This window comes from Spodoptera frugiperda, chromosome 15, assembly GCF_023101765.2.
Source record: "Spodoptera frugiperda isolate SF20-4 chromosome 15, AGI-APGP_CSIRO_Sfru_2.0, whole genome shotgun sequence".
NCBI lineage: Eukaryota > Metazoa > Arthropoda > Insecta > Lepidoptera > Noctuidae > Spodoptera > Spodoptera frugiperda.
Genome location: NC_064226.1, coordinates 1,389,654 through 1,417,435, shown reverse-complemented (window position 1 = coordinate 1,417,435; position 27,782 = coordinate 1,389,654). Strand labels below are relative to the sequence as shown.

The following is a 27,782-nucleotide window of genomic DNA, read 5'->3' as shown; positions in this document are numbered from 1 at the left end:
AAAAAGCTTTTTAACACAATAAAAAGGCGGTGCTGGTTGGCTATGGGGATGGTGGAGGCCAATAACTGAAAATAAGCTTTTTATTTCACACCATTCACCCGAAAAACGGTTTGGAAATGGTCAGTATTTGGTCAGTATTTTTGAATTTTTGGTCAGTAAAATCAGTATTTTCGACCATAGAACTTGTTTCGGCCCCTGTTAACAGAGAATTAAATTAATCTGGTATTGTCAAACAGCTCAAGATCGAAATACTTTGTTAAATGGAAAAGGAAATATAAATGGTTTATGAAATGAAACTCGAGTAATTACATGAAATCGTGTATTTGCATAACACTGCACTGAATAGAGGCGTGTCAACAGTAGTTGTTCTGCCGAGATTGTTCCCAAATATTACAAGTAAGATCATGTCGAGCTCGAGCCTCCGTACGATGTATTTTAACAATTTGTGTCGAAATATTACATTATTCACAAATATATAAACTATCACTACACGCATCCATATACAATATCACATATCCAATTCCAACTCTTCTGTTGATCATTTCTATTTGAAAAACAATGTTTCACGACATTACGTGTGTCGCATGAAGTTTTAGTTTAAATCCGAACCAGACAGTGTCCTAGATCTACATCTCAATACTACTTATACACAAAATTGTAATCTATCTATAATAGTTCCTTGTGCAAACATTTCAGCCACATCCATGTCCTAAAATAAAATAAAAACTGACTAAAAATTACAAACTATCTATAAGTAATTGCATTTATCTGCTTATATTAGAACAAAGACAGTCATTATTTTACTGTACTGCATGTATAAATGTGTTAATTCACAAGATGGAAAGATTAACTTCACAATTCTAGTTTTACAGAAAAAAGATTACACTTTAGTAAATGAAGTGGTTCTATCAGTTATTTATAATACAAAGTACTTGGTCAACTTCATGCAGGGAACACGTCTGTCGCGAAAAGTGAATGACATCGAATGAGGCGATCTTTCTCGCACTGTCTTGCAGGTTAGCACTGTACATATGTAAATGTGTTTCTTATAAGCCAATAGTAAATTGTCCACACGTATAGCAGCGCCGTTCACGTGCAACATCCTTGTCACTAATTTACTGAAATCTAAATAGTAAGTAATAGAAATCAGCGACTCGGATTGCACTCATTGAACGTGGCGCTTATCGACAAGATGGCTATCACTGGGTCACCAATTCACATCGTCATATCGTGTAGCGTTATAAACCTAAGATATAGAGAAGCGTATGCTTTTCTAGAATACCCGCAGCCCGCTGCCTGTGGTCGCTGCATCAATAGTCGGGGGGCGTGGGCGCGCGCGGCGTGGGGGGGGAGCGGGCGGGCGGGGCGCGGCACTACGACATCTTGTTGGCCAGCGACAGGTGCAGGCACGACAGCTGCGCCGTCCACTTGTCCAGCGCGCCGTACCGCGCCGCGCCGCGCGCGCTGCTCGCCAGCTCCAGCACCGAGTTCACCTGGTCGATGCGACCGCTGATCGTGCTGCGCGGAACGGACATTGCCATCACTCAAACAACTCTTAACAAAATATCCAATTACAATCTTGCAGAAAACATGAAAAAGAATAAAGAATAAAAAAGTCACTTAGGTACACTTACTTATCTAAAATACAGGTGACCAGAAGATTCTCGACCTCCTTCTCGTCAATGTTCAGTTCCTTAGATATAAAAGGTATATGAATCCTGGTGTAGGGACCAATCAGTTTGATCAGCACTTGGGTCCTGATGTTTCTTAGCAGATCCTCTATATGTTCTCTGATGAAGGGGTCGTCCATAATGTTGTTCCTGTTGTGTTTCAGAATGGACTCGAACTCGTTAATGTCATTGTTCTGATACGCCATCACGAGGTTTGTCATAGCTAAGATCTCAGGATCGTTCTTATAAGGTTTTGCTTCTTGAGAATCAAAAGGATTGATTCCAGATTTCATAAGCCTGTATAAAAATAAAATAAATGAATGCCATTGATCTTACATTACATACATGCTCACACAATATTGGCAATACTCACATATTGGCTAAGACGAGATACTTCAAGCATGTTGTCCTTCGGGGACTGCCAGACTCGTCGTAATTCTTGAACGCTTCAAAGAAGTCTGTGTGAGCCTTCTCAAACTCACCTTCACGTAAGTGCATTTTGCCACCACATTCTGAAAAGGTTATAGTGTCATTAGAACCTATTTAGAGGAAGAACTTAGGAAATTATTACAAATAAATTATTCCCATCAGACTTATAAAAAAATGTATTACTCATACCTCTAATGACACCCATAATGAGTGGATGTGGTATAGCAGACTTGATGTGCAGAGATTGTTCATACAAGGCCTTTAACTTCTTGTTGTTCTTTTGTGCGGTGTACATCTGAATCTCGAGGGCATAGATCTCCAGCAACTGTGTGCCTTTCTTCAAGTCATCTTCACCTTCATCGGTCTGTAATGAAGATATAAGTAATAGGGGGCTTTTCCACCAGAGTTGTGCTGTGCAGAGGCCCAATTCCCGATTCCCCAAAAACCCTTAAATTGCTAACCCCCAAAAGGCCAGCAACCCACTTTTAACACCTCTGTTGTTTCAAGTATTTCATAGTTTCACAGCTTAGCTATTACATCTTCACATAACTACATAGTACCCATAGGCTTAGCAAGTTTCGTAAAGTTAAATGAGAAGACACAGAGACAGATACAATGTAACACCCAGTTTCTACAATCTTATTATTACATGTGTATTACATTGCACTCTATTGCTTCAACAAGGATCACTCACCTGGCAGCTCTGATGTAGTTGCTTGAGGATCTTAGCGAGTTTATTGAAGTCTCCTCTATCATAGTACAGTTTTCCTAGCTTTGTGTTTGTCTTGAACCATAGCCTGTCATTCTTGGCGTCTTTAAGAGCCTCTAGGGTGGTCTCGTAGAAGTCTTGTAACAATTCCATCTGTACAAAAAAAAAACAAATATTTCAGTAATATAAAAATATACCATAAACAGTTGGAACACAAACTTAAATCAGGTAATAACTATAGCTAACTAGCAATACCAATGAAAGCATAGTTAGGTTAATTATATCCTTCAGTTTAGCCAAAACCTTTCTCAAGAAAAACCTTTTTTATATTACAATACCTTGCCATTCCAAATTCCTTGTATTACCAAACTAACCTCAATAGCATAGGCAGTAAACATAACAGCAACAGCTATTGAAATAAACTCAAAACTGGCAGTTAAATCTACAGAACTCACATTTCTAGAAGTAGAGATGTAGTCCAGGATGGAGTTGATAGACTTCTCCGAGTGGTTCCTAGTGACTGCACTCTTGATGTATGTCAGCAGTTGCTTGTATCGAGACATCATTTCTGTAAAGTTACCCTGTAATGGAAAGAGAAAATAAGATTTTGTATATTTAAATTACAATTTGATTTAGGTGGTCAATGCATGGTTTGTTTGTGTCTACCCCCATGGAACAAAAGTGGGTAATTAATTTAAAAAAACACTTATTGAGCTTTAATAAGTCTCGATTTTAAACATAACTTGAAAATTGTGAACTAAACATTTTCAGACACCATTATAAAATGTGTAGTTTTAGCTGGGAAAAAAATTGTAAGAAACATACCAATTTAAAGTTAATCTTGATCATCTGTTTGAGTGCCTTGAAGCCCCATTCGCCTTTGTCCCCTCCTTCCAGCTCCAGGACTTTTTGAAAACTAAGCAAAGCAGCCTGAGGTTCATCTTCTTTCAGTGCTTTACTGTTGTAGTACTGATTCTCTAGATCAACGTCTGGCTCCGAGTTGCTGTCTTCAGAGTATTCCTAGGTATAAAGTTTCCAATTAGTAAATAATTTTTACTTTAACGTTTATTTACCCTACCAAACTAAATCAGTCCTAACAAAGGTCACCGGCTGTCACGTCTGGGTAAAGTATCCGGTGATATTTAATAATAACTTTGAAATTATATGAAATATCGTGTAAACGGTAATGTAGTAAACCATTTTTCTACGTACAAATTAAACGAAAAGTATAACACAAAGACAGGTTATATAGAACGGATTTTGGTAGCAATCTTTAAAACGTCACTACACACAATAATATTAAAGAATGTATTACGGTTGATAAATCTACATACCAAGCCATAATCCTCCTCCTCCTCACACATATAATCATCGTCATTATCCGACATTTTTATTAACTTTTCTTATTTATTTATTTTACAATTTCACAAATTACAAAAGCGTATTTTTTACAAGCTATTATTTTCCCGAAATGACATAACAATCATGACACTGACATTTGTATCACGTCGATGACACGCCAGTTTTTTTTTATCGGTTGCCATTTAAGAAAAAACATTATTAAAACAATAAACGTTTTGTTTTTTTTTTAATTGTGATTGTTAGATGAAAATTTTCACATATTCGTAGGGAAAATCAGGAAGAAGCAGTCTTTTCACAAATTCTAATTATTAGCAACGAGAAAGTTGAGATTTAACACCTCGGTGCTGCTGTTATACTGACCCAGAAGGTATATTTGCATGCCTAGATATTTGCAAATAAGAGGATGAATATGCAAAATTGTGTAAGTTGCTCTCTATGGTTCCCCGTTTATCTCAAGTCGACTGCATTTATTGCAGAACGCAGTAAATGAAATGCAGTTGAACGTAAACAGAGGCAAAATCAACTTGCCCTATAAGTTTGTTCTATCATGTTAGCCGCCACATACCACACGTTCTGGTTTTCTTCTGTCGACCCTCCATAATCAACAAACCAAAGCCGTGAGTATTAAAAGTACACCGGTTATCTTATTTTACTGTAGATACTGTGCGCTCTGAATTTCTCGAAATGAGAGATATTCAAAAATATGTTAAGTAAGTAGGTATTTCGATTTCTAAATTATCAGACAGACAGTAACAAGGAGACGGAGACAATAACTGCCGTGGTGTCTAGCAATACAGCGTAATAGTTAGGTAATGACCGATCTCAATCACCTACTGAAAGTTAAACTCAGGTTGCTACCAGAGATTAACTCTTACCTACATCTTATCTATCTGTAGCTACTGAAGATAGCAAATTTAACAGATGGTTAAAGATATAGTTATATGGTTATAGATAGATCGGCCGTAAATCGTTGTATTGTATGTGTAGACTGCTGCACGGTTGATGCGGTGGCTGAGCAACCGGCAGCTGGAATGCTTGGGGCGTAAACGCTTCAAACATTCAATTATAATCCGCGGCGTTAGTTATTATTTATTTAAAATGTTAAATTAATAAAGTGTCCTGCATAAAAATAAATAAGACTTTTGATCTAAGAAAGGTTTTTATAGACCAAGAAAATAAGTGATGTCGAAAAGGTTGTTTAATCTTTTGGCTCGCCTAAAAAGTTTTTGGCGTTTACACCCTTTGAGTGTTTGCTAAAAACTTTAAAACTTCAATCTCGAGCTTTTATAAAATATTGCTTAATTTTTACGCAAAATGTCGGTTTAAACAGGCATTGAGTACCTACATATCACATACGATTTTTAACTTAGCTTCCTCGGTATATTTTCTCTAACTCTAAACAAAATAATATGATATTTTCTTCATCGGTCAAAAGAACCAAAATATGCATAAACTCATCGAATATTATTCTACGGCGCAATTTATAAACGCAGTAAAGAATATGGCCGCACAGTTTTATTTATATCCAAAACTAATAACTACTACACCTACAAAACTACACTTAAAAGCAGGTAGGTAGATAGACGAACCTGCGACATCGCGGGGTTAAGTTGATATTGTCCCCTGAGTAGTAAAATCGAGATCGTTAAAAATACTGAGTTGAAAAGAATGTATTCTATAGAATGCTATTTTTTTTTTGTGATTCCCATTCGAAGTAGGCCCAGCCAGCCCCTTTTCTCTCGTCTCCAATACCCTACTAATATAACTCGGCAGGCAGGTAAATGCGTCATAGTCATGAATAAATAATTTGGAACTTGTCGCAACATGTTGAAAAAAGCAACTGTTTTCTAATCTTTGAGATAATAAATGCAAAAATAATGCGATAGCAATATTGAATAACAGATAACGGTGCACTGTTATTCAAGCCAATGATTTAGGTGTGGTTTGATAATATAGGTGTGGACTTTGATGAATTGCAAATGTTATCAGTGCAACTTTCCAGTTTATTGTTATTGATCTTGACAATAATTTGATTTAAACGGAAACTGCTATGGCTTTTCTAGCATCCTACACTTAAACTAACTGAGTTGTCGGGCAGTAACAAAGGAGTTGTTTACCGGTTTATACACGTTATTTAGCGTGCCTGTGCCATATTTAAGTTGAGTATCTGACTAGTATTATCATTTTGACTACGTTGCTCGTTGTCCATCCATATTTTATTATTAAGTGACACGTTTATTTTGTAGCAATTAGATAAATAGTAACGAAATTACCAACTGGGTAACACTTTTATCTATAATTTCTGGGCAAAATTTTAGATTGTGAGATATTTCTCAAAAACTAATATGTTTAAAGAAAGTGAAGAAATACTAAATAAGGTCAGGTGGGGTAAGTGAAACTCAGGGGGAACTGAAACACTCATCCATAACTATATAACTAACAAGTGTATCGATATTTCGCGCTTAGTCGGTAAAACAGAATGGCGATGTGGTTTTATTGATAAAACATAGAAGTCGCTATTATCATTTTCTACACCAATAAACAAAAAAGATTTTTTCAACTGTCAGTTGTCAAAACACGAGTTGGAGGTGTGACATTTTCGGCTTTCGTGAAAGTTTAAAAATAAGTGTTTTAAATGTACCTAATGGTAAGTACTGAGTAAAAAGTATGTACTTTCTAGTCCAATGATTATATTTCGATAATTCCTACGGATAATTAATTTTTGGCTTTGGTAAAAACTAAACCTAAAAAAGTGTTAAGTGGGGTAAGTGAAACTTAATACACGGGGAAAGAGAAACATATGTTTAACTTCCCCGTATCAGAAATCACAAACATTTTTACGTGATTAAAAATGTTGGTAATCATAAATTTACTATTTGTGTCTAAATTTTATTTGCGAAATTCTTATACTTTTTTTATTTTCAGATTGCCTTCACAAATATCTCGTAGAAAGAGTGGACACGAACACAGACTTAATAAATCGGATACTAATGACATCAGACCACTACATTGCAAGCTTACGTGCCGCTCCCAAAACTAGATGTAGCCAAATGACTCCTGAAGTCTGTGAACTTTTACAAATGAGTACTATTGACATTGAACACGAAGAAATTCAGTCAGAAAATTAAGATTCTGATACTAATAGCGACTTTGAAGAATTTCAGTATTCTGACTGAATTTCTTCCTGTTTAAGGTCTTCATGGTACTTCTGATTTGAAGTTTTGATATTGTTTTATTTTTTTTAGTTTTTTTTATACATATATTGAAATATATGCTGTGTTATATGTTAATAATATGGTTACAATATATGTCTGAAACCTTGACAATGTCTTTAAATTTCATTCAATACATTTTATCTCGTAGTAAATTTGTACAGTTTGGGTTCCAGACTTTTGTCCCTTTAGATTATGGAAATTACACACTGTGCGGTGTCTGATGCTTGTTTCCGTAATAGGGTATATGCATGTATTTTTTAAATGTTTTTAAATGGTAATTTACATCATTATATAAATGTTAAAAAAAACCAGCACCAAAAAAAAAAGGAATTCGGGTAAAAAAAGCAGTTTTAAAATAATAGATTCGTAACAGCATTTTAAACGACCGTCATTTTGGCGCGCTCGCGTGACGTCAAAGTCTATAATAACAGTTGAAACTGCAAAGTGTTTTGGGTCATAATTTGTATATATTTCGTGTTTGTTATTATAGACTTTGACGTCACAAACTACTCTGACCAATAGCAATGCGTTTCAACTAATTTGAATTTCCCGCTTATTTTGTGCATTTTGCAATAATTATTTTCTTATTCAAAACAAAATTATATTGAAAATTATTGATAGATTTATAAATCTAAAGGAAAAGAGATTATATGAAAAAAAAATTATCGTTATTTGAATCATGCGCATATACCCTATTGTAAGCAAACTGTTAAGTCAGTAAAGAAATTTATTTTTATTTTGTTTTTGATTTCACTACCTATAATTTCTGTTTTAAATTTTACACAAATGTTTGAGACATCTGACCATGGTAACTATGTTTCACTTACCCCAAAATACGTTTTTTGTTTTCTTTTCTAAAACTAAGCCTTATATTGATTGTAGAATATAGACATTAGAGAAAGAAATTCTGAATTGTTGCCTTAGTCAGATAACCGTTGCATAAATACAACATTTAACTATATTTCTGACGTTTGTTTCACTTACCCCTTTCCAGGGGCAAGTGAAACAAAACCATAGTCTGAAAATATTGATTGTTTTCTCGCTTATGGTAAGACTAAAGAGCTGTTTGTCATAACTCCATGAATCATTGGTTAAAGGAGAGTACTGTGCAAGAAATGCAACTGAAATTGATCGTCGCATTACTGCGTCAGATGCCGTTATGTTAAAATACAAGTAAAGTATGTTTCATTTACCCCACCTGACCCTATGTATAAATCTATACCTACTATCTATACTAATATTATAAAGCTGAAGAGTTTGTTTGATTGTTTGTTTGTTTGAACGCGCTAATCTCCGAAAATACTGGTCCGATTTGAATAATTATTTTTGTGTTGAATAGTGCATTTATCGAGGAAGACATAAATATAAATCATCACGCTACGATCAATAGGAACCGAGCAGAGCGGGTTAAACCGCACGGAAGTAGCTAGTATAGGTATACACGGCACACAAAGGAACAAGGGACACAGCTGGTCCACACCAAGGTATAGGTACTATGTGTCGCATCGATTTTAGTTATTTATGTACCCTTTATAGTCGTTCAGTAGCCATCAAGGTTTTACTAAAATGGTATATTAAAGACCTTCTCTAAATTGCCTATGTTTTATCTTCATACTACTCGATCTCGGTGGTTTAAGACGCCCGCTTCTTAAGCATGAGAGTCTGGGTTCGAAATCTACCAACGGCAAGTACCATTATGGCGTTTTCCGAGTCATAAGTAGGTACTTTCTAGGATTATTTAGACACCACTGAGGACGGTGAAGGAAAACATCGTGAGGAAGCCTGGCTTTATAATTTCTAATTATACATTTGAAATCGCCAACCTGCATTGACTGAGCGTGATGATTAATGCTCAAACTTTCTCCGTGTCAGAGTCAGCAGTGGCTGATGATGTGATATGTCTACTCGATGCGATATCGAGCTTTAAAATCAAATTGTAAAAACTCAAAGTTTCAAATTTTGGCGGGCTACCTTAAAACATTCTAAACAGCGGAATAAAGTTGTTTTTTCATTTGGTATAATATCTATTTTTTTTTTGTATTAGTCTAAATTTTATTCTTTGACGATCCGTAAATAACGATAACACAACAGTGAAAAATAATTTTATTTTTTATTTATATTACCATGACTAATGAATATTGTCTATGAATACCACTTCTTCCACTTTGGAAGTTTACAGTCTATGGTTTCTGCTATTTGATTGGCTGACGGGAAATCCAATAGCAAAAAGTAAATTGGCGGGAAAGCTACTTTCTATAGTTTTTCGTAAGTTTTCCACTTTTAATTTTTTTATAATAAATACAAAACCTCCCAGAAGTATCACAAAACAGATCCACATAAAATTATAATCAGATTTTTCTTATTTACCACTACAATAAATTAACAAAACTAATCCATAATAATACCGCTCTTTTATATTGCTGTTTTGTGAGTGGCCAGTGAACCCGCAATCATATGTTTGGTCCGAATCTCTGGTCTGAAGTTTATCAAATTAAAAACTAAATCATTTATTTTTTACAAATAAAAGAAATAATTATGTGAAAAAATAATATTCTAAGCAATGAGATACTTTTAATTGTACTACAAATCTTGTTCGTTCATTTTCTAACTGTAGAGTTTCATATCTAACCTTATTTGGCTGAATCTTGTAACTTCAATAGTAGACTTCGGAACGCAACAGATGTTTAGACAGCAAATTGGAGGGAAACAAGCGACCAAAATAGCGAGCGCTCACCACGATCGCCTCAGAAGCGGCAAAAGCAGTTGCGAAGCAAGATCTAGTTTGATCATAACTTAAAGTTATAATATTTTTTGTTGTTACATTATACTAAAATAAAATGCCACCAATTGTGAACAAGGAGAATTTGCACAACGACTTCAGCAATGTGCATTTAAAGGTTAGTAATTCTAGACTATTATTTGAGTATTGAATCTGACAGCATGATCATGTCAAAATAATAATTTAACGATGCCTTTTATTCTTGCAGTCCCCTGTTAAAAACAACGTTTTAGCTGAACGCAATGAAAATATGAGTGACCAAGGTATGGAGGTCGAAAGAAAGACCACGGAAGTGGTCGAGTTTGACCCACAAAAGGAACCACTGCTGAGGGACAACCCTCGCCGTTTCGTCATATTCCCTATCCAATATCCTGATATTTGGGAGATGTACAAGAAGGCCGAGGCTTCCTTCTGGACTGTTGAGGAAGTGGACTTATCCAAGGTAATATATTGATTTATATTATCTTTTTACATAAATTATAACCTGTTTGTAACTATTGATTTCAGCTGATTTAGTAATACATTTAATGTTTATTCATAAATATTTGGCAATTATTGTCTTAATTTGGTCATTGAGTATCCTTACGCGCTCACGGACACGGTTGAACTCCCCCGCAAATAACGGAAAGTTCCTAAATTAGGTCATGATGTTTATCGTGTTATTTTCCGTACCATCGCTTCTATTTGCGCATGTTTTAGTTAATTAACACGGTTTTAAAGTAGTTACCTATTGTTCTACTTTTTCACAATATTTTTGTTTCATCTAAGATTTAATAGATTTTCGTTAAATACGTCTTTGTTACAACATGCCTACGCAGTTTCGTGGTAAAACTACTTAGTAACCTGTAACCACAATGTTGTTATGACTAATGGTAATTTTAAACAATCAACAATGTACACTTAGGTTTACCTTTACTCACTTTACTATTCTTGGTTCAGGATTTATCAGACTGGGAGACTCTGAAGGACAGTGAGAGGCACTTTATCAAGCATGTGCTGGCTTTCTTTGCTGCTTCTGATGGGATTGTCAATGAAAACCTGGTTGAACGTTTCTCTCAAGAAGTTCAAGTGACTGAAGCTAGATGCTTCTATGGTTTCCAGATAGCCATGGAGAATGTACACTCTGAGATGTACTCTCTTCTTATTGACACATATATTAGGGACCCGAAGGAGAGGTAATTTGTTTGATTCTTATTCATGACTTATATACTTTTCATTGTTACTATATCAATAACTATCCAGTCTTGCAGATTTTATAAAACTATTATTGTATGGTATTCTGAGTATTGTAATCATAATCATGTTTCCTGTACAGGGACTTCCTGTTTAATGCTATTGAGACTCTCCCTTGTGTGAAGAAGAAGGCTGACTGGGCCCTGCAATGGATTGGTAGCAAGTCTGCAACATTTGCTGAGCGAATTATCGCATTTGCTGCAGTCGAAGGAATTTTCTTCTCAGGCAGCTTTGCCTCCATTTTCTGGATGAAAAAACGTGGTTTAATGCCTGGTTTAACATTCAGTAATGAACTGATATCTAGAGATGAGGTTTGTATATCGTTTTTATTTAACATACATACTCACAAGCAATCTTATATATACCTACACACTACTGTCTACTCTCATTCATTAATAGCCTAAATATTGATTTGTTATCTGTGGGAGCTGTTGTATCATACTGTTATCAGTATGTTACTCTACTCACGCATACCTTGTAATCTACATGTCTAGATTGAACAATAACCATTAAATCTGTGATAAGTACTGATTAAAAAATCTAATACCCAATACCAATAATGTTATGAGTTTATAGTAACTGATTATAACTGGAGTAATGTACTTTTATTACACCATTTGATGCAGTTTGCATGATAATAATGGGTGTTTGTTTCGGCAGGGTTTACATACAGATTTCGCGTGTCTAATGTACCGCCACGTGGTTCAAAAGCCAAGCAAAGAACGAGTACTACAGATCATTAAGGATGCGGTAGTCATTGAACAGGAATTCCTCACTGATGCACTGCCTGTCAGGCTACTCGGAATGAATTGCGAACTTATGTCGGACTACATCGAATTTGTTGCTGACAGACTACTTTTGGAACTTATTGGGGAAAAGGTAAGTTGAGTAAATTGTGTTTATTTCTATTCTTTAGGCAACTGACGCGCATTTTGCGAGAGGTCAGCCAGGTCAAGATAATTTCTGATTAACTTATAATTATTGGTTTCTAGTTTATTTTGTCAATTCAGGTCAATCAGTATCAGTGTTTTTAACTACCATGTCACTTATATGACTTCATTTTCATGTTTGTATTTTGTTCACAGCACTACAACACAAAGAACCCATTTGACTTCATGAATCTAATTTCACTGGAAGGCAAGACCAACTTCTTTGAGAAGAAAGTAAGTGAGTACCAAAAGTGGGGAGTTATGGCCAACCAGATGGACAATGTATTCACACTGGATGCTGAATTTTAAACTGACTAAACACTTGCTAAACTACAATAGACCAATTTGACAGTATTATTGACTCCAATCAAATTGAAAAATGAAGGATATTTTGTAAGAGCATATCATACAATATTATTTGTAACAGAAAAAATGAGAATAGTTTGACTGACAGATTGTAATTTTTTGTATAAGACATGGCTGATTTCACAGGCTCTGGATAGCCACAATTTACCTGACAAGTTAACTTTAGGACATAATTATAATTTCAATGAAATACCTACTCAGTTACATTTATCAGGGCGACACTGGTGAAATTGGCCCTGAATGTGTGTTTTTGACATGATGTGTATGGTTAGATATATTTCTCTACAATTAAGTAACAAGTTCTCTTTTTCAATGTTTTGTACTGATAATGTAATAGCTATAAGGCCTATTAGTACCTAATAATATATTTTATAGTAAAATGGGATCATTTCAAGATGATTTATTCTGTGATAGATATGTAATAATATAAATATGTGTGTGCTAAATGCACATATTCTCTTTCGAGTTATAAGTATATGCTTTTTACTAAATATGTATTTTAAGTGTGTTAAATATATTTTTTGCTAGTAAAATTAATTTCTAAATTACAGGATGTTTTTTTAACCCATGCTTCCTTATTCAATGTTAGGGTAGGTAGACTTTATTAACGATATTACTACGTGATCCGAGTATCGAACCCGAAATCCTTGGCTCAACTATTGCACTTCGCTGTCCGTTTCGACCGTATTCAATAGAAACCATGCCAGGATTCTGTAATAGTTTGACAAAGTTTCTCAAAAGCTTAATTTGTCAGAGCTATGGTTAAAGTTATAAGGATTTGAACGTGCCCGCGCCATTGAAACGCGCGACCATGGAGATCTTCAGTTTACTAAGCGTTGTAGAAATCTGAAATTTTGGTAAATAACATTCAATACCTTTTTTTGTGGAATAGGAGGCAAATGAGTCACCTGATAGTAAGTGATCAGCGCCGCCGATCCTAAAAAAAAATACCTAAAAATTCCTGGATTTTTATTATAATTATTATATTAGGTGCGTACGGATAGCGCGTACCCTGGTACGCGTAGTCAGTTTACACGTGTCCGGAACGTCATGTCTATACCTGCAGCTACGCGTACACTCTTAGGTACCGCGTATAGCGCGAGTCGCCGTCAGTTGGTTCTTGTTCGCGCATCAAAGAGGACGCACACAACCGGGTACGCTATAATTTTGACGGCAAAATAAATAGACACGCGTGTTCTTCGAGTTTCATTAATCAAAATATTATCAGATTGATTCAACTTTATGAATATCACCGGGTCTTATGGGATATAGCATACTAACAATTTTTTATAGCACACTAATTATTAAATTGTAATTTTTGCCCCCACTTTCTTCATAATTTATATCTTCCATAAGCCTATTTCGACACTTATCTTTCATGATACAATTTTTCGTCCACCGTCTAGGTTTCCGTTTGTTTCTCTTTTTTTTATTTAAGCTTGTGGAGCGCTCTGGATCGATTGACCTTGCGTACAGGTTCGCGGCGGTCCGTACAGGAGCTGTACGCTTATCCAATGTACACAATGGACAGTGTTTCCCAACTACGGATAACACAGGAACGCGTTATCCGTATAAATAAACGCAATTGAAAAAATGAGTTTATTTTTTGAATTTTTACATTTTTATTTCCCCTGAATCCTGGAGATCAGAGACATGACTTTATAGTCGTGGGACTATTCTACCTTAGGGGTACGCTTTCGGGACTAGGATGCCGAGGAGGCGGGACGCGTGAGGGAACGAACCTCTTCACGCTCTAGGTGTCGCGAGAGACACTCCAGGGGGTCTACTCTAATTCAACGAAAAACGAAGTTTCGTCCGAAACTTTGCAGATTGCATACTACAATTCGATTTATTGCGAACTTTCGTGAACAAAACGGAACGAATAAAATGAAGATAAATAAATAGATTTTGATATAAAAATAAAACGTTATTTTAAGTAATTCTATTAGTAAATCAATAAAACCTACGGCCGATAAGTAAACGAAACTTCGGATTCGAAAATCGGAGTATGCCCCCAGGTGTCGGGGATAGCGCGGCGATATCCAGCCACCTTAAGTGCGGCTCTGGCTCGAAAAGCAGGAGTAAGAATGGGGTGGTTTTTAGTCAGTAATAGTCTGGCACTCCCTCTCCCCTAGCCCAAGGCGAGAGAACGTATTGGTAGATTTTCTCTCCTTAAAAAAGGGTACCCTTTCAAAGAAAAAACATTTTTTAAGTCGGTTCATAGCTAAATACAACATTTGAACGAATTTTCGATAACAGCACCTGAAGTCATTTCATAGCCATTTTTTCATATAATATGATGGTGTAAAAAATGAAAACCATGTTTTTTTATAGGATGTGGGGAAAATTTGTTTCGATTATGACCCTTCTTCTTTATATGTAATCAAAGTATATAATAATGCTACTTAGTTAATCAGAAAAATATTGGACTAACCCAGGTCATCATCATCACCTCCAAAAATGAAATAGTCAAAATTTCAACACGCGGAACAAGGTACGGTGTTGTCATGTCTACATTGTCTGATTGTCAGTGTCAAATGAACCAGAGGAGTAGTCGCTGGTGTTTTTATAATTTTAAAATTCTTCACAATTTCACGCCGTCTAGAATAATTTGTTTTGGGTTAAGTAATATTCTTTATTAAGATAATTCATGTGAATGGCGATGTGGAATTTCAGAACTATTTGAAGTAACTTCCCAACTTAAGAAGTGTTCAGAATAACTGTTGAGATCTTCACAAAGGGTAATAAAATATGTTTTTGTCTTTTACCTTTTGTTACTATATTTAATAGAAATCAAACGCAATGTGTGTGGTAAATAGGCATATTCCTTTTAATATAATATTATATTCTATGCTATAATAGTTGATTTTAAAATAAATAACAACTTTGTAACCACTAATCATGTACAAAAATTAGGATGAAATTATTTATTTTCAATGAATTTGAGAGGTTTTTAAATGTATTAATTGATTAACCTTACTCATACTTAAGTGGTATATACTCTTGCATACAAGCTTACCTTATTATCTATTACAAATATTAGTTAGGTATTGGTGGGACTCGGAACATTATTTTTCAAGTTTAAGTATTTTTGTCATTATGAGATTTTTTAAACGAAATCACTGTATAATTTTACTTTCCAATATACATGTTATTACATCTCCATACACCAATTGTTAATCTATTAATGACAACATTTAAAATGATGATGCAATGGATTGTAATCTCGTCAGTGATTACATAGTTTCAGATTAAAAAGATTACTAAAACACTATGTAGGTTGTGTAATATGCATTTTGCTGCACCAAACCTGCCACCCTGCCATGAAGTAAACTGCTTTAACTATTGCAGTGGAATATGAGGTCCATTAAATTTTTACACTATTTGATATTCAATGTATAATATTATACTAGCATAATTATACTCTAACCACCAGTACTTATGTAAATATTGACAGTTGTGTCTTACTACCAATTTCAATAACTAATCTTAATCCAAAATCTTCATTTTTGATAAAAGCTCTAGAACTTGAGATTGGTTATTGAAATCGGCAGTATAGCTATCAAATTAAATTCTTCATAAAATGTTTATCAAATGTCTGAAAAGCATGAAGTCTTTTACCTCATTGCCAATATTGAAAAAAAATCGATAAGTTACCTAACTAACAATATCTTTTTATTGGAGGTTCAAAGATGACAACAGTGGAGAGTAGCGACGTGCCCCGCTTTGATGTTGAGAAAGCAGAGCACACGAGCACTGCGGCGGAGTTGTCAGCTGCGCAGCGCGCCCGCATCGAGCGCAACCGTCTGCGTGCAAGACAGCTGAGGGATGCGCGCCTCGTGGCTCGGCCCAATGTCTGCGAACGCATCCCTGCGCCCATCGCAGCCACGGACAGCGGTGGCGGCTTCATACCTGAAGAAGAGGAGTCTACTCTCCCAGTGCGGGCCGTCCCGCAACCTGCGCCCATCGTAGACCCGACGGAAAGACCGCAGTGCCTCGAATGTGACCAGCTGTTCCCTGAGTCTTATCTCTTCGACACATTTGGATACAATGTGTGCGACGAGTGCAGGTCTGTATAGTGTATAGTTTGCGATCATTAACATTCGTTGTTCTGACCCGCCGCTAACTATCCTTGCATTGCAGGGATGACGAGGGTGCGCACGATCTAATTACACGCACTGAGGCGAAGAACACATTCCTCTTGAAGGATTGCGACCTAGACCTGCGGCCTCCACCTCTACGCTTCGTGCGGCGTCGCAACCCGCACGGCTCGCGACTGGGCGACATGCGTCTGTACCTGCGCGCGCAGGTGGTAGCACGCGCACGCTTGGTTTGGGGTTCGGACGAGGCCCTGGAGGAGGAGCGGGCACGCCGTGAGGAGGCGCGGGTGCGCGCGCGACATACGCAGACGTCGAAACGACTGCGCGCGCTGCGAATGGACGTGCGCTCCAGTCTGTTCGATAAATCGCGAGCCGTGCACGAGCATACTTTCGGCGAGGAGAAGTACGACGAGGCCACCGATTTATATTCGCGTTCCTGTGCTTGTGGTCACACCGAAACTTATGAAAAAATGTAAAGGAAGTGTGTAATTCTTCTATAAATGAACTTGATTTTTTCATAGTTGTTTTCAGCTTTGGAATAGTTTGGTTTCGGCAGTCTATATTGGTCCTGGCATCAGACTATTATTAAATAAAGTACCGTAGTCTACAACTTTGCTAAAAAATAGACAAGAAAAGTTTTGTATGTGTAAAATACTATTTAAAAAAACTAGGAATCTACATATAGGTCTGTTAAATTAAGTTTACTTCTACCTCAGAATTTATAATGTAACTTGGGAAACCGCCTGTAGTGTGTAAGATTGCGTTTACAGTTTAAGGAAATACAATTAATTTTGTGATACAATTTATAAGACAATGACGAAAAATGTTATGTAAAAATTAATAATATCACCTGTGTAGTTATTCGAATTTAGATATTTACCTAATATTGTCTTAAAATAGTTAATCATCTGAGGGAACTTCCTGGTTGACCCAGGTATCTCAGTGGTGTGGATATTAATAATTAACTATAAAATTAAAAATAAAATAAAAAAGATTTTTTTATTTGTAATAAATGTTGACCCTATTCTCCTATTGTAAGTTAGTGCTTGAAATCAATAGTAAGGTTCAAGGTATAAAATAGCTGGCATATAACTTGGCAAGGATTTTTGGTAGTAACTTAAACTTTCATTAATTCCTTGACATATTTTAAACTTCTTCCAAGAGATTAGTCTAAAACTAAATAATGGCAATAACCATAAAATAATTAAAACTTAACCATAAATTACTCCACTACCACAAGTTATTACCAAGTTAAGTGCCAGGTATTATACCAAAAATTACAAGAAAAATAGGTAGTTAAGCTGTAGTTTAATATTACATAAAAAGTAATATAGGCATTTTGTTTAATTTAATATTATTAAAAACAGAAAACAGATGGAAAATGGAAGATAGTTGGTACTGCTATAGGTTTAACACAATAGGTAAGTACCAGAAAATGAAGTTGCAAGCTACTAAATAGACTTGCACCAGGATACATGAGTACCTCCTACAATGAAATACTACATGCCATCAAATAAATGTGGCCGTTCAAGTGCTCACTCCATTTAGTTAATAAAAAAAACTTAGCATCATAATGAAATAAACAATAGCAGTTTCAATATGAAGATATCTTTACAATTCTTAAAAGTTAAATAAATGTTAAATCTACAGAATAGTCATAGGCGTTAGATGGATTTCAAGTCTTCTGGAAGGTCATTCTTGGGATGTTTGTTTTCAAAATGCTGTTTGTAGGTTTTAGGGTCGGGCATCTGTGCCTGAAAACAATGAGAAATAAGTGTAAATTAGTCATTTTTCATAATCATATTCCATACGAGAATTCACTGCTGAATAGATCTAGTGATTTTCAGATTGGTCGGTTGTAATTGAGTAATTTATAAATTAAGTCAGCAGTACAAATAATCACTTAATACGTTTTTATCTATAGTGGACTTATTTTGACACATTCTACAAAATTAAAAGACTAATTTTATCAATGTACTTATATTTAGTATAATATGGGCAAATTAACAACCAACCAATACCTAACTAAAATACCATTTATCTCAGAATAGTGGATAATATGTCACATAATGAGTTCTTGCAATAAGCCGACATATAAAGTATTTAAATCTAAACATTCTAGAACTTTCTTAAAGATTATCTATAATGGTAATCTTCAATAGCGATTAACTATTGACCAAGTTCAAAGGTACTTCATTGTTTCTTCATTTTGAAAATTGTGAAACTTGAAATTGTTCCTTCAATTTAAAATATCCAGGAGTGGTAAACAAGTATTTAGTTACCTTGCACACAACACAGACATGGACAAGGGCTTTCTGCGCTGCCTTTTTCTGGTCATTGGCGCTGTGTCCCTGCTGTTTCTTCAGTTTTGATTGCTTCTCTGCAGCTTTTGCCTGTGATTGTAGTTTCTGCTGACCTCGTGCCATCCTTTAATACTGAATACAATTTAATAATTAGTACTCTATTTATAAAATTAAATAATACATATAGGATAATCACAATATTATAATATTTATTTTAAGCACTTCAAGTACTATCATAGAAAGATGGGTTTAATACCATTTTCTACCAATGATTAGTTATCATTTTGAATAGAACTTTCATTGCATTTCATTTTTATACTTTCACCTTTCTCCATATAGACAGATGTTATGATCCCCAGTTCCATGTAAATAATACCACATGTTAGACACAAGATATAACTAATCTAGGGGTTTTTTGGAATAGAATTGTTATTAAACCCATATTTTATCCGCGTCTAACCCGATAATTGGCACTTGATATATAAGCAGTCGCGATTAAGACCACCAGCTCATGCAGTCACTAGAGTCAGTCTTGTAATTAATAATATACCGATTATAAAAAATTGATTTTATGCCTTATCTCGACGTCAGACACTTGTTGATATTATTCATTCTTAGGAACGAACAATTTATTTTTTAATTTTAACACACTTAAAGAACTGTGATTCAATATTGATTGGATTTATGTACTTTCTCTTGGCTTCTACATTTCGAAATAATAGTGTACAAATGTTACGGTACTGCATAGAATGGCGATTGTAACAACAAATTGAACATTCTACGCAAAAAAGCCAGCTGTAATCATTGATGAATAGGTTAAGTGTGCACTTCAATACCTTCCACGTAAATAATAGGTTGTTTTTATGAAAATTATCACTGAACTACAACGACACGCAGTCAAAATTTATAAACAGTAACACTTTTGCACGATTTCAATATACCACGAATTCATTTCAAATAAAATTCACACAAAATCTAGAAGAATATAAAATCTATGCTTACCAACTTTCTAACGATGCCAGTAAATTACAGTTCACACCAAATAAAGTATTGTTCGCTATTTAGCACCAATGACAACAAATACCACAAACTAATAATAACTGAAAAAAAGATAAAATGCCGATAATACTGTGTGGATGGATGGATGAAACTATGATTTGGCTGAAAATTTAAATGGTTGGTTGATGAAAGTGACTACTGAGTGGTACTGACTGAATTTTAGTTTATATTAGAGTAGAGGTACGCAACTAGTGAAACTACGCATAGACTATCAATAGGCAGTTTAGCAAGATCGAATGACGATGCGAATGATTAGCTATGCCATGTCATAGAATACGGTGTCCCACAGTCTATCTAGTCTATGGTTAAATAAAAGTCAAGTCAAATGTCAAAATCTCCAAAATGACAGATGACACTGTCAGTTGTAATGTTTTGACAGAATTACTGAAAAGTTTGGATTTTGTATAACCTCAAATTGTACATATATTTTGCAGAAAATAACACATTTTTTTATATGAAAGGGGTAAACTTATATGAGTTACCCATGAATTAACTTAGATCTGTGCTTAATGTCATTTTGGTGTTAGGTTTTACCTTACTTTGTAGAAAGCAAGTCCAAACTGCTAAGTTTTTAGTGTGTATACTTATCAATAGAAAGAGGTCTTAATAACAATGCAGCGTATCACTAGTGCATTTTATGAGGCTGTATCTCCTCGCTTGTTGGCAAGGTCGCGATTAAAATGTACGAAGGCACCTAAAGAAACTCCTCTTCGCCGGCTGTTAGATGATGCAAGTTCATTTGGTGAATCTGAAGTGGAGGCTGCAGAGCCCGAGATGCGTTGGGCTACCCAACCGTACCCAGCACGAATCAAGGGCCAGCCCGACCCTGTGCAGCCACGGGTGGATCCTCGCGAGACCACTGTCCTATTATTCCCGGGTCAGGGCTCGCAGCAAGTGGGAATGGGACGTGCTTTACAAAACTTTCCAGCTGCTAAACAACTTTACGAGCTAGCATCTAATATTGTGGGGTAAATTTACTAAGTTAAAAATTACTTATGCTATAACAACTCATTATTTGGAAAGAACTACCTATAAAACTTCAGAACCTGCATTGGCCTACCCATATCCCCATATAGGTACACAAACAGTTAACCCATGGTAACTAACACAAGCACAAGTTATGTTATGTGTGCCTACAAGGCTGAGGGACCTACCTGATTACCTGTAAAATATCTTAATGATGACATATCTATATCAAACTATCAGCCTCATAAATTGGCAGATACATAGTTGAAGTCTGCTCACTAGCAGTACAAGGTTAATGACATACAATGTTATGGCATTTGTAAGGTATTCTTTTAGGCCGCAAGGTACACAAAATACTGAGAATTTAGGAATCAATTTCTTTACAAATTTTTCTACTCAAGTTCCAAATGTGTTATGCATTGCTTAAGGTAACATGAGCATTTGTTGGCACAGGTGGGATGTGGCCCGCGTGTGCCTTGAGGGCCCCGAGGACGAGCTGGCGCGGCGTTGCCAAACCGCAGTGTTAGTGACGTCACTAGCGGCACTCGAGCGTGTGCGCGAGGAGCGGCCGGCCGCCGTGGAACGCGTGCGCGCCGCGGCAGGCTTCTCGCTCGGAGAGATCGCCGCGCTCGTCTTCGCAGATGCCTTGTCACTAGAGCGTGCGCTGCGGCTCGTGGAGCTGCGCGCCGCCGCCATGCGCGCGGCCTCGGCGGCCCGCCCCGGGGGCATGCTCACCGTGTGGCTGACGGCCGACGCGCGCCTCTCCGCTGCGATGCACAGCGCGCGCGAACACGCCACAGAGAGCGGCCTGGAAGGGCCAGTCTGCCAGGTAGCCAACTACTTGTACCCGGGCTGCAAGGTGCTGGCCGGCGACGACGAGGCCTTGCGCTTCATAGAGAAACACGGTGCCGAGTGGGGCATCAGGCGCTCGGCGCGCGTGCGCGTGGAGGGCGCTTTCCACACGCCACTGATGGCGCCGGCGGAGGCGGCGCTGCGCGAGGCGCTGGGGGCGATAGAGGTGCGCGCGCCGCGGCTGGCGGTGTACTCGTGCGTGGACGCGGCGGTGTACCGCTCGGCGGCGGCCGTGCGGCGCCAGCTGCCGCGCCACGTGTCGCGCCCGGTGCGCTGGGAGCAGACGCTGCACGCGGTGTACGCGCGCCCGCGGGGCGAGGCGTTCCCGTTGACGTTGACGCTGGGCCCGGGAGCGGCACTGCGTTCCACTTTGAGACAAGTTAATGCACGCGCTTGGGACTCTTCGCTTCAAATCGACGCATAAATTGTGAGAGAGTTAAAAGCATAGCACCACGATTGGCCTTATTTCGTCTATAGGACCAAACGGAACAGTTAATAGAAGCATTAACTGTAGCAGAAAGAGAATGAAAATACCAAAAACTTAAAAAAGTTCATCCAATGAAAATGTAATGTTGCTTAGCAACACTTGCAATGTTGCCAGCCACTGTGTGGCAGAAAAATATTGCCTGTTAAGAAGCACTTTTAGTGGATTAGCCATAATTACGGTTTATGTCTAGTTCTTGTATATAGTCACTTAATAAATATGGTAAGAAGTAATCGAAATCACACAAGGATTTTTATTGCAAACAGAAAAGATACACCTTGAGACTCTTAGGATGGTTTACCACACACCCACTACCTTCCTTTTCCATTTTCCTACCCATACCCAATGTTACCTGGGGTCGGCGCCGTATATATATATTTCTTTAGTCGTAACATACTACTAACTTCTAAGCCAAGTCTGCTAACACAGTCCATCCATATTTCCATCATACTCTGCTTGTCCTTCCATAAAATGCTGGCTTATCTATGCTACTAATATTGTAAATGCGTAACATATACTGTTAGAAGGTTCTTTCGTAAAAAAAACATATGCGACGAAAAACTTCCAGAGCGAAAGAAAGTTCGCGGGGTCGGCTATATAAAAAAAAAAACACAAACTCTTTTATTAAAATTATAATTTATTAAGCATAATTATGTATTTTATATCTTTATGAATTAATCAAAGATTCAAGAATGGTTGAACCAATTTTCATGTTTTGACTATTTCATTTGTCTTGTCACTAAAGTGTTGTTTTTTTCCATATATTTTGTATAAGCTACCTTAGTTAGTTACTTTAGTTGACTCTGAGGCGGTATACATTTCAATGTGGCGCCTACTCACGTAAATAACATGAAAATAGACAGTAGGCAACAGACTGCAGACGGCACACATTTACAACTTTACCTTATTTGTTTTATTACTATAGCTATGATTATGACCAACAATACACCTATTCGACTTAATCTATGTACAGTTATTTACATTTTGTTTTATTTGATTTTGGGGTCAGTGATTAGAAAGTCACATAATTTTGGTACTAAAATAGCAAAGTCGAAAAATATTAAATCGCCGATCGAACGTGAGATTAAATCTTGGAACAATTACCTAAATATAATACTTGCTAAACTCGTCACACTCGGAAAATGAAGGAACACCGAGACGTTCAGATCGCACGATCACAGATTGAGCGGGTTGGGGGTGGGCTGGCCGCCCGCGGCCGCCACGGCGCCGCCCAGCTCGGCCAGCCGCGCGAACTGGCGCTGCGAGCGCGGGTCGCGCGTCGCCGCCAGCGACACCGGCATGCGCGTCACCGCCTCCTCCACCCACGCCTCCGCCAGCTTCAGCTCGTGCGGCGCCGACGCCAGGCGCAGGCGAGCGGCGCGGGACGCGCGCGACATCACGGCCGCCGCCGTGTACGCGTCGATGGCGGAGCTGGCCAGGCGGTTGAGGATGAACTGCTCGTCCACGATGCCGCGGCCGTGGCGCACCAGCGCGGCCTCCACGGTGCGGCCGTGCTCCATGACGCAGCGGCCCAGCTCGGACGCCAGCGACCGCAGCTCGGGCGCCACGTGCGGCGCTAGGTCGGGCCCGCGCGCCAGGCCCACGGCCCCCGCGGCACGACGTCCGGCCTCGCTGAAGATGAGTCCCAAGTGTGCCGTGGGGTTCTTGAAGGCGCGCTGCAGCTCCTGCAGGTGCGAGCCCGCGAATTGGATGCCGGTCAGCGCCACGAACAAGCGCAGGATGTCGTTGGTGCCTTCGAAGATGCGGAAGATACGCAGATCACGCAGCACTCGCTCCAACCCGGTGGCCTTCATGAATCCCATACCACCCAGAATCTGGATAGCTTCATCCACTACTGTCCACGCTGAGTCCGACGCGAAGACCTAAAGCACAGACAATAATTTGTATTCTTCTTATTCTTGTACATACATTTAATGTGGAAGGTTTTAAATGACTTTTTATTTAGAGGAAATATTAAATGAATCAAAACAAAAAGCTAGATACGAGAGCGAGGCCGACAAGGCGCAGCACTCCCTTACCTTGGAGATGGCAGCTTCGAGATGGTAGTCCGTGGCTCCGGTGTCCATGTTGCCGCTGACCATGTAGGCCAGGGACTCGGTGGTGTACTGTAGCATGGCCATGCGCGCCAGTTTCTCCTGAATGGTGCCGAACTCCGAGAGTTTCTTCCCGAACTGTACGCGCGTGGCGGCGTGCTCGGCCGCCTGGCGCAGGGCGGAGCGCTGCGTGCCGGCGAGGGCGGCCGCCATACCGAAGCGACCGTTGTTGAGGATGTTCATGGCCACCTTGAACCCGTTGCCGATGCCGCCCAGTACGTTCTCGATGGGGATCTTGACGTCCTCGTAGTACACCTCGGTGGTGTTGGAGCACTTGATGCCCATCTTGTTCTCGGGCGGACCGGACGACACTCCGCCGAAGGATCGCTCCACGATGAACGCCGTCACCTGTACCATAACATGTTACTAGTCGCATACACTCACGAAATACATAACAATGAATATAAAAGAATCTAAAAAGGAGTTTAATTACTAGCTAGCGCTGTTATTAAAATATTTTGGAGTGTACCTTATCAACAGTCTTTCCATCCTTCTCGATGGGTGTCTGCGCAAAGACAGTCATGATTTCGGCGATGCCTCCGTTGCTGATCCAGATTTTGGAGCCATTGAGGATGAAGTGCTTGCCGTCGGGAGACAGCACGGCGCGCGACCTGTCGGAAGTTCACATCTTACTACTTCGTTTCTTTGTTATGGAGTTATTGCCATAAAAAAATATTATAGTCACTTCAAGTTACTTATCAAATATTCAAGCAAGCATAGACTATAAGGCTAGTTAGTGAGAAAGTAGAATACGCGGTTCATACTTGATGGAGCCAGCGTCGGAGCCAGAGGAGGGCTCAGTGAGACAGAAGGCAGCGTACTCCCCGCCGGTGACTCGCGGCAGGTACTTGGCCTTCTGCTCGGGGTTGCCGAACAGCAGGATGCCCTTGAAGCCGATGGACTGGTGCGCACCGAGCGTGATGCCCACGCCCAGGTCGTGCGCGCCCACCACCTCCACGAGGCGCGCGTACTGCGTGTTGGACAGCCCGAGTCCGCCGAAATCCGCCGGCACCTGCAGACCGAACGCTCCCAGGTCCCACAGCCCCGATACTGTGTTGTCTTCAATTTTCGAATCTGTGTCGTTCTTTGCGGGATCATTTACCTGCAAACGAAAATAATATTTATATAATATACAAAATAATAAATGACCATAGAAAGGCCAGAATGGAGAAGATTGGAGGAGGCCTTTGCCACCTGGCAAACGGACACACAGAAGTGGAGGAAGAACGCACTGATAGCTTAAGATATTTTTTTTCATGTCCGAATAAAAAGGCTATAAATAAATAAATAATATAAAGTTGCTAGTTTATTAATTTAATTAAATTCATGACTTAGCAACCGTCGTAATAATAGTGCCGACTTCAAACTCTAGCCACGTGATATTTGCACGGCGCTTAAAGCACGTGAAGTGAACTATTGCCAAGAGAAGTGATTGATAGACTAACAACATTTATAAGAAAGTACCTATACATAGGTGTGAGGTGCAGGCGAAGGTCATTCCCTTTAGAGGTGCATATCGTTTTAAGGGCATTATTTTAGAGAAGTTAGGTATTGAAACCAAGCAGCCTAACTCCCACCTAGTGTTTATTCATTAAAGTACCTTCAACTTGATTCTTTACGATAAAGTTACGACGACTATTAAAGAAATTCTAGTTACCTCTTGGAAGAACTTTTCTACAGGTGGCACGAGCTCCTGCAGCATTTGGCGCTGGTCATCGGCCAAGGGTTCAGGGTAGGGGAACACCTGCGCGGTCTCCAGGCGGCCGCGGAACAGGTTTAGTGTGAACGACGCACTCTGGCGTGCCGCGCCGCGCTTTTCGGCGGGAGACGCTTCCGTGGCCAGCCATCTGCTAATAAGTTTACAAACCTTTTTTTATTGTTTATATTCACTGAAATTTTTAATGATTTTAATACTGCTATGTTTATTGAAATTAAATAAATTACATCCTATCCTTAGTAGTAATCTAGAATTTATCCCTCATGTATGAGAATAGACTCTGTGCCAAGAACATAAAGTTTAAAATGCCACTGGCAAAAACTAGGCATTACAATAACACACATTTACCTTTATCTACCCACTTCAAATAAATTTTGTATTATAAGATATGATTTTTATGCGATGCCATTCTTATTAATCTTATAAGAAGCTATTGAATTTGGAGCCAGTAACCTCAATAAACTGAATAATCATTCTGTTTTCTTTACTTTGAAAGTGTCTCAAAATTAGACTTTCACAAGTTACAAACAAAACAAAAATAACCTCTGAGTACTAAAATGACCCACTTACACAATATACAGAGAATGCCAAAGAAATTTCGTTTATATTGTGTAGTTCAAGTTGACAAGAAAACTATTTACATTTTTGTAAAAATTTTCTTTAATTCTAGAATTTACAATACTAGAAACAAACACACTAAGTTTTAGAGTGCATACTGCATAAACATCAGTGAACAACAGATTTATATTAAATCATACAAATATGGGCACATCCAAATTAGTAATTGAATAAATTTAAGCAATAAACAGCAAAAATAAAGATATTCAGTCAAATATCAGTATTATATTCCACTGTACATTATTATCAGTATTAATTAGAATTTAATCCCTATTAGATATATTTACAAGTGTAAATGTTGACCTTAATCAGAGATAATGTTTTAAATAACTATGTCAGCTGTCTATTAATAATGAGGTTGAGGTACAAAGTCCACATGACCGTGGACTATGGAACAACAAGGCCATGGTTAGTTATACCCAAATTTTAACAACATTGTAAGGGTTATTACGTGTTTTTAGGTTTTCCAGTACATACCTGTGCACAGGCAAAGGTAGCTGAGGTGTTTTCCCTGCTATGCAGCGGTTAGCACACGTTAACAACTTTGCACCTTTCATTTTAAAGTTATTTATTAAAATTAATTTTATACAATAATGAACAAGTATTTATATTATCTAGAATATCAATAGTACATTATAGTAAAAAACTGCTCGAAAATAAATTAATAAAAATAAAAAACAAAATTGCTAATTCAAAACAGAAAACACTAATAGGACCTACAAAAATATGAATGATATAAAAAAATGCCTCTACGTCTGCCTGTCTAGCTTTGACGTTAGTCTTAATTGACGTATGTGGAATTGTAGATCAAACATCGACTAAAGATAACTGAATACTAGCCTATTAAGTCTAATCATCATCATATCGAATAATTAAC

At 38.0% G+C, this 27,782-nt stretch overlaps 6 protein-coding genes across 9 annotated transcripts; 3 read left to right on the top strand and 3 right to left on the bottom strand.

The window, feature by feature from the left end:
* Nucleotides 1-305: 305 nt before the first annotated feature.
* LOC118275954 (COP9 signalosome complex subunit 2) lies at nucleotides 306-4,310 on the bottom strand. Its single transcript, XM_035594095.2, has 8 exons — nucleotides 4,143-4,310; nucleotides 3,634-3,828; nucleotides 3,264-3,389; nucleotides 2,794-2,961; nucleotides 2,289-2,463; nucleotides 2,044-2,182; nucleotides 1,635-1,967; nucleotides 306-1,518 (listed from the first exon to the last, which is right to left on the bottom strand). Exons 1-8 carry the CDS (start codon nucleotides 4,194-4,196, stop codon nucleotides 1,374-1,376), a joined length of 1,335 nt encoding a protein of 444 aa, XP_035449988.1. The 5' UTR covers nucleotides 4,197-4,310; the 3' UTR covers nucleotides 306-1,373.
* A 312-nt stretch (nucleotides 4,311-4,622) lies between these two features.
* Nucleotides 4,623-17,786, top strand: LOC126911442 (DNA repair protein complementing XP-A cells homolog). 2 transcript variants are annotated; one of them, XM_050698545.1, is made up of 3 exons: nucleotides 4,623-4,787; nucleotides 16,377-16,761; nucleotides 16,836-17,786. In XM_050698545.1, the coding sequence occupies exons 2-3, from the start codon at nucleotides 16,385-16,387 to the stop codon at nucleotides 17,266-17,268; spliced, it is 810 nt and encodes a 269-aa protein (XP_050554502.1). In that variant the 5' UTR covers nucleotides 4,623-4,787; nucleotides 16,377-16,384; the 3' UTR covers nucleotides 17,269-17,786. The 2 variants fall into 2 exon arrangements, with proteins under 2 accessions (XP_050554502.1, XP_050554501.1); XM_050698544.1 differs by lacking the exon at nucleotides 4,623-4,787 and adding an exon at nucleotides 15,213-15,433.
* LOC118275970 (ribonucleoside-diphosphate reductase subunit M2) lies at nucleotides 8,827-13,240 on the top strand. Its single transcript, XM_035594098.2, has 6 exons — nucleotides 8,827-10,282; nucleotides 10,373-10,606; nucleotides 11,104-11,339; nucleotides 11,480-11,708; nucleotides 12,058-12,276; nucleotides 12,483-13,240. Exons 1-6 carry the CDS (start codon nucleotides 10,223-10,225, stop codon nucleotides 12,633-12,635), a joined length of 1,131 nt encoding a protein of 376 aa, XP_035449991.1. The 5' UTR covers nucleotides 8,827-10,222; the 3' UTR covers nucleotides 12,636-13,240.
* Nucleotides 17,778-20,330, bottom strand: LOC126911444 (zinc finger protein 706-like). Of its 2 annotated transcripts, none has more exons than XM_050698552.1 (3): nucleotides 20,098-20,330; nucleotides 19,075-19,227; nucleotides 17,778-18,546 (listed from the first exon to the last, which is right to left on the bottom strand). In XM_050698552.1, exons 2-3 carry the CDS (start codon nucleotides 19,216-19,218, stop codon nucleotides 18,457-18,459), a joined length of 234 nt encoding a protein of 77 aa, XP_050554509.1. In that variant the 5' UTR covers nucleotides 19,219-19,227; nucleotides 20,098-20,330; the 3' UTR covers nucleotides 17,778-18,456. The 2 variants fall into 2 exon arrangements, with proteins under 2 accessions (XP_050554509.1, XP_050554510.1); XM_050698553.1 differs by lacking the exon at nucleotides 20,098-20,330 and adding an exon at nucleotides 19,421-19,574.
* A 171-nt stretch (nucleotides 20,331-20,501) lies between these two features.
* On the top strand, nucleotides 20,502-22,703 carry LOC118275935 (probable malonyl-CoA-acyl carrier protein transacylase, mitochondrial). Its single transcript, XM_035594082.2, has 2 exons — nucleotides 20,502-21,122; nucleotides 21,574-22,703. The coding sequence occupies exons 1-2, from the start codon at nucleotides 20,767-20,769 to the stop codon at nucleotides 22,394-22,396; spliced, it is 1,179 nt and encodes a 392-aa protein (XP_035449975.2). The 5' UTR covers nucleotides 20,502-20,766; the 3' UTR covers nucleotides 22,397-22,703.
* Nucleotides 22,704-23,073: 370 nt separating this feature from the next.
* Nucleotides 23,074-27,683, bottom strand: LOC118278275 (very long-chain specific acyl-CoA dehydrogenase, mitochondrial). 2 transcript variants are annotated; one of them, XM_035597496.2, is made up of 6 exons: nucleotides 27,383-27,683; nucleotides 26,228-26,420; nucleotides 25,335-25,672; nucleotides 25,040-25,181; nucleotides 24,496-24,918; nucleotides 23,074-24,339 (listed from the first exon to the last, which is right to left on the bottom strand). In XM_035597496.2, exons 1-6 carry the CDS (start codon nucleotides 27,460-27,462, stop codon nucleotides 23,632-23,634), a joined length of 1,884 nt encoding a protein of 627 aa, XP_035453389.1. In that variant the 5' UTR covers nucleotides 27,463-27,683; the 3' UTR covers nucleotides 23,074-23,631. The 2 variants fall into 2 exon arrangements, with proteins under 2 accessions (XP_035453389.1, XP_035453396.1); XM_035597503.2 differs by having other exon boundaries at nucleotides 26,228-26,417; nucleotides 27,383-27,681.
* Between the last annotated feature and the right edge of the window lie 99 nt (nucleotides 27,684-27,782).

Bases quoted from the DNA above. Each gene is read 5' to 3' on its own strand.
- LOC118275954 (XM_035594095.2), bottom strand. From the start codon at position 4,196: ATGTCGGATAATGACGATGATTATATGTGTGAGGAGGAGGAGGATTAT. The intron at 2,183-2,288 runs GTATGAGTAATA...TAACCTTTTCAG, and splicing joins CATTATGGGTGTCATTAGAG to AATGTGGTGGCAAAATGCAC. The intron at 1,519-1,634 runs GTAAGTGTACCT...CGTTCCGCGCAG, and splicing joins GTCACCTGTATTTTAGATAA to CACGATCAGCGGTCGCATCG.
- LOC118275970 (XM_035594098.2), top strand. From the start codon at position 10,223: ATGCCACCAATTGTGAACAAGGAGAATTTGCACAACGACTTCAGCAAT. The intron at 10,607-11,103 runs GTAATATATTGA...TTCTTGGTTCAG, and splicing joins AGGAAGTGGACTTATCCAAG to GATTTATCAGACTGGGAGAC. The intron at 12,277-12,482 runs GTAAGTTGAGTA...TTTTGTTCACAG, and splicing joins TGGAACTTATTGGGGAAAAG to CACTACAACACAAAGAACCC.
- LOC126911442 (XM_050698545.1), top strand. From the start codon at position 16,385: ATGACAACAGTGGAGAGTAGCGACGTGCCCCGCTTTGATGTTGAGAAA. The intron at 16,762-16,835 runs GTCTGTATAGTG...CTTGCATTGCAG, and splicing joins AATGTGTGCGACGAGTGCAG to GGATGACGAGGGTGCGCACG.
- LOC126911444 (XM_050698552.1), bottom strand. From the start codon at position 19,218: ATGGCACGAGGTCAGCAGAAACTACAATCACAGGCAAAAGCTGCAGAG. The intron at 18,547-19,074 runs GTAACTAAATAC...CATTGTTTTCAG, and splicing joins ATGTCTGTGTTGTGTGCAAG to GCACAGATGCCCGACCCTAA.
- LOC118275935 (XM_035594082.2), top strand. From the start codon at position 20,767: ATGCAGCGTATCACTAGTGCATTTTATGAGGCTGTATCTCCTCGCTTG. The intron at 21,123-21,573 runs GTAAATTTACTA...TTGTTGGCACAG, and splicing joins CTAGCATCTAATATTGTGGG to GTGGGATGTGGCCCGCGTGT.
- LOC118278275 (XM_035597496.2), bottom strand. From the start codon at position 27,462: ATGAAAGGTGCAAAGTTGTTAACGTGTGCTAACCGCTGCATAGCAGGG. The intron at 25,182-25,334 runs GTATGAACCGCG...AACTTCCGACAG, and splicing joins TCCGACGCTGGCTCCATCAA to GTCGCGCGCCGTGCTGTCTC. The intron at 24,919-25,039 runs GTACACTCCAAA...GTTATGGTACAG, and splicing joins ATGGAAAGACTGTTGATAAG to GTGACGGCGTTCATCGTGGA.